The sequence below is a fragment of the Anarrhichthys ocellatus genome, unplaced genomic scaffold, assembly GCF_004355925.1.
Source record: "Anarrhichthys ocellatus isolate YVR2014 unplaced genomic scaffold, GSC_Weel_1.0 scaffold58, whole genome shotgun sequence".
NCBI lineage: Eukaryota > Metazoa > Chordata > Actinopteri > Perciformes > Anarhichadidae > Anarrhichthys > Anarrhichthys ocellatus.
Window position 1 is genome coordinate 259,430 of NW_022280088.1, and position 7,842 is coordinate 267,271.

Consider the following 7,842-nt stretch of genomic DNA (forward strand, 5'->3'; position numbering starts at 1 on the left):
TGCAAAAAAATAAGAAATCAGGAAGGGGGCAAACACTTTTTCACACAACTGTATCTGTTGAAATGTTGTCATAAGGTTTTGTGAGTCAGTCAGTCTGTTCAGCAGAAAGATAGCAACCTGTTTTTTGAGAAAAGTCTGCACACTGACTCCAAACCACAATATTATATATTTAAATAGGCAACATTTCCAGCCCAGTCAGATCTTCAGTGGGCCATGAAACTCCAGTGGTGGAAATAAACTAAGAACATTTACTCAAGTACTGTACTTAACTAAACATGTAAGGTATTTGTACTCAAGTCTTTTCTTTTTACTGCTACTCCTACATTCAGAGGGACGCATTATACTTTTTACATCACCACAATTATTTGACAGTTTTAGTCGTTACTTTACAAATTAAGTTTGTTTTTTTTGGACACAAAAGTAAGAACTATGAATTAAATGACCCAACAGTATAGACAAGTACAGCTGAAATGCTTATTAAATTAATTAGTAGATTGACAGAAAATGAATCGTGAACTATTTTGACAATCCTAGTAATCAGTTTTTAAAAAGAATTTTAATTTATTTTTTATAGCTTTCTTGTTTGGACAAAACAAGCATGGTGATGGTGTCATTTTGGTCTATGAGCACTTGATTCAATCAATTGATTAATAAAGTAAAATTAGTAAAACATTCACCTTTGCAAATAAGTTACTGTCGAGATGTGCAGCTGCTGCATATGCTGCACAACATCTGGCCTCAACTGCCTCATTGGACCAAACGAGGGACATATAAAGCGTATAGTGATGCCTGCGAAAAAAACCATGAGCATGTCCAGTTTAAAAGACACCACACAGTCTGTCTGTGGCTGGATATGAAGCAAAAGATTGAACTATAATAACAAACAAAGAAAATACTTACTCCACTGTAGCGCTTTAAGCATTGATAAAGCTACTTTATTAAAATGCAGTGCACTCAGCATTAGTTTCACGTATTTACAAAAGTTCAAGTAATGAATGGCAAGTGATATAATGCTCAACTTTAAATCTTCTCTATAAAAAAGAAGGTAAAAAACATCTCTTTAATTAATGAGATGGTACCACATTGACACAGTCTTCTACCATCTCAAACAGGGCGTGATGTGGGCCAGTACGCCGGGCAACCTCACTGGCCGTCTCCCCGCTGCTGCTGCAGAGCTCTGGCTTCAGGTGACGTTGAGAGAGGAGGAGCTCCAACGTGTGAGGAGAGTCTGTTCTGAAGGCGGTGGTGTCGGAGGCGGCCAAGTGCAGCGGTGTGAGTCCACCGTTGGTCTGGGCGTTCAGTTCGGCCCCATGTTGCAGAAGAAAACTCGCCACAGTGACGCGGCTCCAGCGGCAGGTGCTGTGAAGCGGCGTCCAGCCATCGATGGTGCGAGGGTTAACCTTAGACCCGGCGGCGATTAAAGCAGAAACCACATCAACATGGCCGCTGTATGCTGCACGATGCAGTGGAGTGTATCCGTCCTCATCACAGCAGTGCACCAGCAAGGGATCAGCGGTTAACAGCCTGTGGACTGTTGCAAGCTGAGAAAAAAAAATGCAAAAATGCCGAGGGTCAGGAAAGTACAAACTAGAAGTCTCATGAACCTATTACAATGATTATTCTAACCCCCTTCCCAACCTTTCATGTTGGTAACTGTCACCTCTCTGTACATAACATTTTCAAACTGAATCATCTTCTATTCCGGTCACACTTATCCTGAGTAAATACATACATAAGTATTTGTAGAGTAGAATTTCTTCCTTCATCTGTATGAAGATCGCATCCCAGCAAAGAGGGGTGCCTGAACCTTTGTTCAAAGTAGGGTTGGCTGAAGCTTTTTGCAATCTATTCAGTTTCAGTTACACTAATAAACATTTATCAAAGAGTGGGAAAAATGGGGTGGACAAACATAACAGCACTCCCTGAGGCAAAAGACTATGCAATTCTCTGCAAATATTTCACAGAACTATCAAATTGTGAAACCTCTCAGGGTATCTTTGGGTTATTTTGGTGGGACATAGATGAGGAGACTCACTAGACAGACGCAATGAGTACGCCGCAATTACAGGACCTCCTTGAGAAAGAGGAAACAATACAGTGATTTGAAGACACACGTGGGTCTTAAATGCAAAGTCACAGAAATGATCATAAAGCAGACTTGCAAAACATAGCACAGCACTAAACAGACGTCACGCACAAGACAACTCTAGTGGGTTGAAAACGGTAACATATCAACGGTATTAACTGTCCAGAGTTATTGTGTATATGAACTGTGATTAAACTAGGTTGGAGCTGATTGTTTTCCTCACCAAGGGAAGCATTGTGTAATTATCCAGAGGGTGCTTAGTATATTTCATGGCCTCAACACCGTTGAGAGGTTTCAGGGTTTAGGAAATGTGTTTTCTTATTGTCAACTGTTCCCTCTGTGCCATGTATTGCCTCATGATGTGCAAAGTCACGCAGTTTTTCAATTATTCATCCTATTCTGCATTTATTTACAACTCAATGTTGACCTGCTGCAAGGGACAGCTGTATTCTCTGTACAGAATAGTGTTGAATGTGTGGCTAGTACCAACAAAAGGTTTAAACAAGTCAGATTTAATGGCACTACATCAACTTCTTTTTTTTTTTTTTTTTGACAACCACAAAATAATTTTCAAAATTTTTAAAATTACAAGAATTATCAACCATGATATTAGAGAGTGAGAATGATTTACAACATATTCATGATTTTCCTTTTTTTGGTAGAAAGAAATAATTAGTAAGTCAAAATGTTACCGCGGACTTTTTGCTGCATCAGATCTTAAAAATATGAGATTTTGACTCTTAAAAAGCACATCTGAACACCAGCTGAAAGAAGACAAAAGAGGATGTCTAACATTAAATCAACCACTTCGATGTGTTCATAAACTTCTTACAAAATACAAAAGTGAAGATTAAAAAAAAGGCAAATCAAACCCCGGCTCACAGCTGCAGTCCAGACCACTTGAGGGAAAATTGTTTTTTTCCCACATCTTTCTTATCCTACAATCATTTTTAGTTCAGTCTCTGCTTCCAGTTGTTTTATAATAGTCAATCTATCTGCGTTGGACCGTTGGTCCTATAATAAAGAGAAGACATTGGAACGTGCCACATTGGGCTTTGAGATTTTGTGAGTTTTATCAGCGAGCACTACATCGAACATGTGCTAGTTCTTTTAATCAAATTAGCACAACATAGACAGAAAATGTGTGGTTTTTACTTGTGGCTCATTGCTTAATGTTTTGTCTTTGCACAGTCTCTTCAGCAACATTAAATCAAGAATCCTCCAACATAAATACTTCACTGTGTAAAGCCCATTTGGTGGAGTAATGCTGGGTCCTTTATTCTTAAGCAGCATGGCAACCAGTCTCTCACAAGCACATTTAATACGCTCCGATTGCTTTTCATTAAACTTAATCAATGGATAATATCTGATATCCGATAGCAGGCACACAAACAACATCCAATTTGTATTAAATAACCACATACAGTTTACACGCACCGTCTTTGCTCATAACAGTTTTAAGAAATGCTTGTTGGGGTGAGATATTGTTCGTCCTTGCGAGTGCTCACTCTTTCAATACAGCCAACATCTTCACACAGTGTGCTTTGTCAAGATACACCACTGTATATACTGTGAGACCACATACATGTGGACAAGGACAAGTGGCAAAGCCTTACAATTAAGAAGCTGGAGCCATCAAATGTTCGGCATCAATCTTAAGAGATAACTTAATAAAACAATAAAGGGATTATCAAAAGATTGAGTTTCTTTTTCTGTTGATCAACTACATGATTAATCAACTATTCATTACTGCTTTCAATGGCACCCAAACCAGACAGAGTAGGAGAAAAACATGATCCAGAGACTAACGCTTTTAATGTAACACTTAGGTTTTGCTTTTTTTGTGTTTTGGCACGAGGTGAGTCTTAACACGCTCCACACCAGGCTGAAAACAGTTCACGCCTAAATATTAACTGAAATAATCTCTCACTGACCGGTTGCTTTCACTTCCATGGCACTAAAAGGTGAAAGGCCGAATAACAGTCCTATCAGCTTGATCTCCTGAGCTCTTAAATACATATTATTTCTCAATTAAAATGTAATAATAAAAAACGTGTTTGAAGCACCATTTCAGACTTTGGCTTCTATTGTTCAATAAAAAAAAGGTTTGGCAGAAAAACATACATCTTTCTCAAAGTAAGGTATTGAAAATGTATCGTTTTGAAATCAACACTAGAATCAAATAGATTCAAATGATACCCACCCTTAGTTTATCTGTATTAATTTTAAAAGAAACTAGGGGGAGCCCTCTTCAATGTTTAGTCTTTGGTGGTCAGGAAGGAGCATAAACCTTACGACTGACTAAATACACAAGACAACAGTTATTACCCTGCAAATCCTGTGAGAACACCAGTTGTTAGATGATCTTGTACCGACACAACCAGCAGCTTGCATGGTGTATATGCAGTGCAGTTTACAGGTTAAAGGCCCAAGAAACAGAAAACGCACAGCTTTTGGGTGGGCAATGTAGACCGCCTACAGAGGGAAGTGGAGGTGAGTGAACTTTGTAAAAATGAGGCACACCTCAGGGAAAGCTGTTTGTGTACTAGTACGTCTCCTTTGGGCAAAACACGAGAGACGTCATCAATCCGCATATGTCGAATATGTTTTTAAAAAAGTCTTTATGAACAAGACTGGCAGTGACATTATCTGAACAGTTGAAAAAAAACATCTTTACAGATCACACACTATATTATTTACACCAACTGACCAGACCAGATCGGGTCCAATTAGTTGTCAAATCCAAATCATATTCAGAATCGGCCCAATAGTTGTACTGCATGTGTCACTTTCAGTTCATAACATACCGAACTGGATAGTATGAGGACTTCTGGATAGCAGCATGTCTTTTTATGAAAAGCTAAATGGACTGTAGACCTTGTGGATAATCCTGCTAAGTGGGCAAGAATACATTATGCTAAATCTTTTTGTAAATTATGGTAATTAGCTTGCTATTATTTCCATGCATACATTTACTTTGGGGGGGGGGGCTGCATGCAATGGTGAAAGCAGATTGAAGGTGTTGCAGGTACTGTTATTTTTTACTATATGATGTAGAAAGAAATTACAATTTACATTTAACCCTCATCCTGCCATCAGACCCCAGAGGTCTACTTGTTGTCATATCTCACAGGTGCTTTATTCTATCATTCAAATTGTACCTAATGACTACATGTGAGAGTTTTCTGTTTATATTTGAATTACTGCTTTTAAAATAGTTATTTTGAATACCAATGCATTGAGTTCCTAGGGGAACATATTACATTTCACTGTAACTTTCCCTAAGATGTCTGTTTTTATCTTCAGATGACATTAATTACATAACAAATAATATTTTGATGAGTACATGGTACGTTAAATATGTTGGCAGGATGAGGGTTAAATGGTGCCACAGAAATATTTGTGAATGTTGACAAAACTTTCTAAATCATACTTATCTGTTTTGTTTAAAATTAGAAGAAAATGACAATTAACTCCATCGACAGCAGTTTACAGCCAATGTTTGTGTTTAGGAAGGAAAGATTCGCACGCACACCGTTATGCCAGCCGACTTACAGAAGTTGGATTGCTGGGCCTGTTTTCCGTGTTGTTGGATTAAAACACCGATACATATTTTGACATTTTATCTAGGAAATATTTGGACAAGTTTCTGCCAAAATCCCACAGCACACCGTGTCAGACATTCAGCTGCAGCTTAAGTTGACGTTTGGCAGCAGAAGCAGAACTGAACAGTTTTAGAAAGGCAGCTATAGCACATATTAAAAACCTGCTGGTCTGTGCTACACATGGTCGCTGGAACAATTTAACAGCAATTAATAAGAAAACTAGACGGGCACTCGGAAAATGCAGACAATGGTGCATTCACATGCTCCTCGTATTTCATTGCTTAAATAACACGTTAGCTGTTTGTTGTTTTGGGCGTCCACATGAATTTTCAGTTCATTTTCCTCAGTCAGGAACTAATTTTTCTGATTATTCCGAAACTACATGAATTCAGCACAAATGCCCTACCTTGCAATGTTAATGAAAGTGAAACGTACTGTAATGCGTGTACAAACAAGCAAACAAACAAACCAATTTCCTCTTTTGAGGAGGTAACTAACATTACTTACGCGTTGGTTTTCCGCTGCCCACAGAATGAGCACCTTTGGTTTGTCTTTGAGAGTTTCTTCTTTTTCTAGATACCACCCCTCACTGTGGTCCCCCTCCTCCTCCTCCTCCTCCTCTTCCACCTCTTCCTCCTCATCCTTGCTTCCGGTCCATAGGCTGCTAGCCCCTCTGGGGATCAGGTGTCCGTGTGTATTCAGCAGCTCAAGCTGGTTGAAACCTTCTGGAAACTCCATCACTTACTGTTTGTGTCACAGAATTCCAGACAGAAAGACACGGAGACGTCAGACAGAGACACGGACCTGACAAATGATAAATCAAAATCACAGGTCGAGCTGGTGTGAGAGAACGTTGACACTGAACTATTTAGGGCATTAAGGTTTAGTACTTTTACTTGAGTTGCCCTTGGATTGAATTTCACAAACCCCTGCTGATTCACTTCTATGTGCTTATTAATATCTTCTATCTAGTGACCATCAAAGGGATTTTATACATTCATTCTGTCACCGACAACCCTGCAGTTGTCATTTGTTAACTTTATTCTGAATAGACAACGTTGGTGTCCTTTTATAATCTCGTGTGAAAAAAAAAAATCATTATTTCTATTTAGTTGTATTATTTTGAATGTTTCATATGTAGGCCTATATATCACTCAAGGTGACCAGCAGCTTTCATTTTTAATAGTTACATTAAATCATATAATATTAACGCAGATGAATAGATAATGTAAATAGTTAGTTGCAGCCCTAGAATCTCGCTCTGACTTTTATTTTCCATTTTGTAATGTACAAATAGTTATTAAGTAAATCACAAGACGTGCACGACGTTAACGTTACTATTCACATATCTTGCCCGTTTATACCAATGTGGTTAGGTCATACACTAGAAATACCACTCAGTATAATGCAATACAGTTCAACGGCACCAGAAACTGAAGTCTCCAAAATGACTGGAGGCTAAATACATTGTACGTGAATCAACAACTCTTTAAACAGATTCAACTGGGCTGGTGTAGTGGAAAGCAGTGTGTAGCATTAGCTTTAGCTATCTTGACGTTAACTGTGTAATGTTTACGGCACCTAACTAATGAACTGGCAAATGTGTAACGTTGTTAAGAGCTGTAGATATCGTGTAGCCAGACGAGAGTACTTTGAGGAATAGACGCTGATATGAAAAAACTCTCCCTGACCTACTAGTTGTGTGGGTTCTTCGGGTTCCTTCTTCTTCTTCTTCTTCTTGTTTAATGGCGGTTGGCATCAAGTTTTATGGTGCATTATCGCCACCTATTGCTCCGGAGTGTGAATCAGACACAATATCCTTCCACGACGAATTTCTGTACGGCATGTACTGCCAATGTTGTAAAAGCCCCACTGCACACTCTCAATGTCTGTGCCTAAATCACAACCAAATACGCTGCCACTTAAACCATCTAAGTGGTGGTGGAATATATTCTCTCACTGAATAACTCAACATGCCCAGCAAGACTTTCTTTGGTAATACGTACATCAAAGAAGTACGAAATGAAGTACGATCGAGAGGCTCTCGGTTTTCTCAGTCCCCTTCTCACTGATCAACCTTTTAGCTTCTCCGTTGTTCTTCATCCTTTGCAAAGATTAGCAGGCTTCTGTCCTTCAAGTACATCGCAAACG

At 38.9% G+C, this 7,842-nt stretch overlaps 1 protein-coding gene across 4 annotated transcripts; it reads right to left on the reverse strand.

The window, feature by feature from the left end:
- Window positions 1-32: 32 nt before the first annotated feature.
- ankrd49 (ankyrin repeat domain 49) lies at window positions 33-7,443 on the reverse strand. Of its 4 annotated transcripts, none has more exons than XM_031871378.1 (3): window positions 7,383-7,443; window positions 6,199-6,435; window positions 33-1,541 (listed from the first exon to the last, which is right to left on the reverse strand). In XM_031871378.1, the coding sequence occupies exons 2-3, from the start codon at window positions 6,427-6,429 to the stop codon at window positions 1,065-1,067; spliced, it is 708 nt and encodes a 235-aa protein (XP_031727238.1). In that variant the 5' UTR covers window positions 6,430-6,435; window positions 7,383-7,443; the 3' UTR covers window positions 33-1,064. The 4 variants fall into 4 exon arrangements, with proteins under 4 accessions (XP_031727238.1, XP_031727235.1, XP_031727236.1 ...); XM_031871375.1 differs by having other exon boundaries at window positions 6,199-6,495; window positions 7,383-7,433; XM_031871376.1 differs by having other exon boundaries at window positions 6,199-6,495; window positions 7,387-7,421.
- Window positions 7,444-7,842: the final 399 nt, after the last annotated feature.

Coding starts and splice junctions, on each gene's coding strand:
- ankrd49 (XM_031871378.1), bottom strand. CDS start 6,429: ATGGAGTTTCCAGAAGGTTTCAACCAGCTTGAGCTGCTGAATACACAC. Junction 1,542..6,198: donor GGGCAGCGGAAAACCAACGC/GTAAGTAATGTT, acceptor TTTTTTTCTCAG/CTTGCAACAGTCCACAGGCT.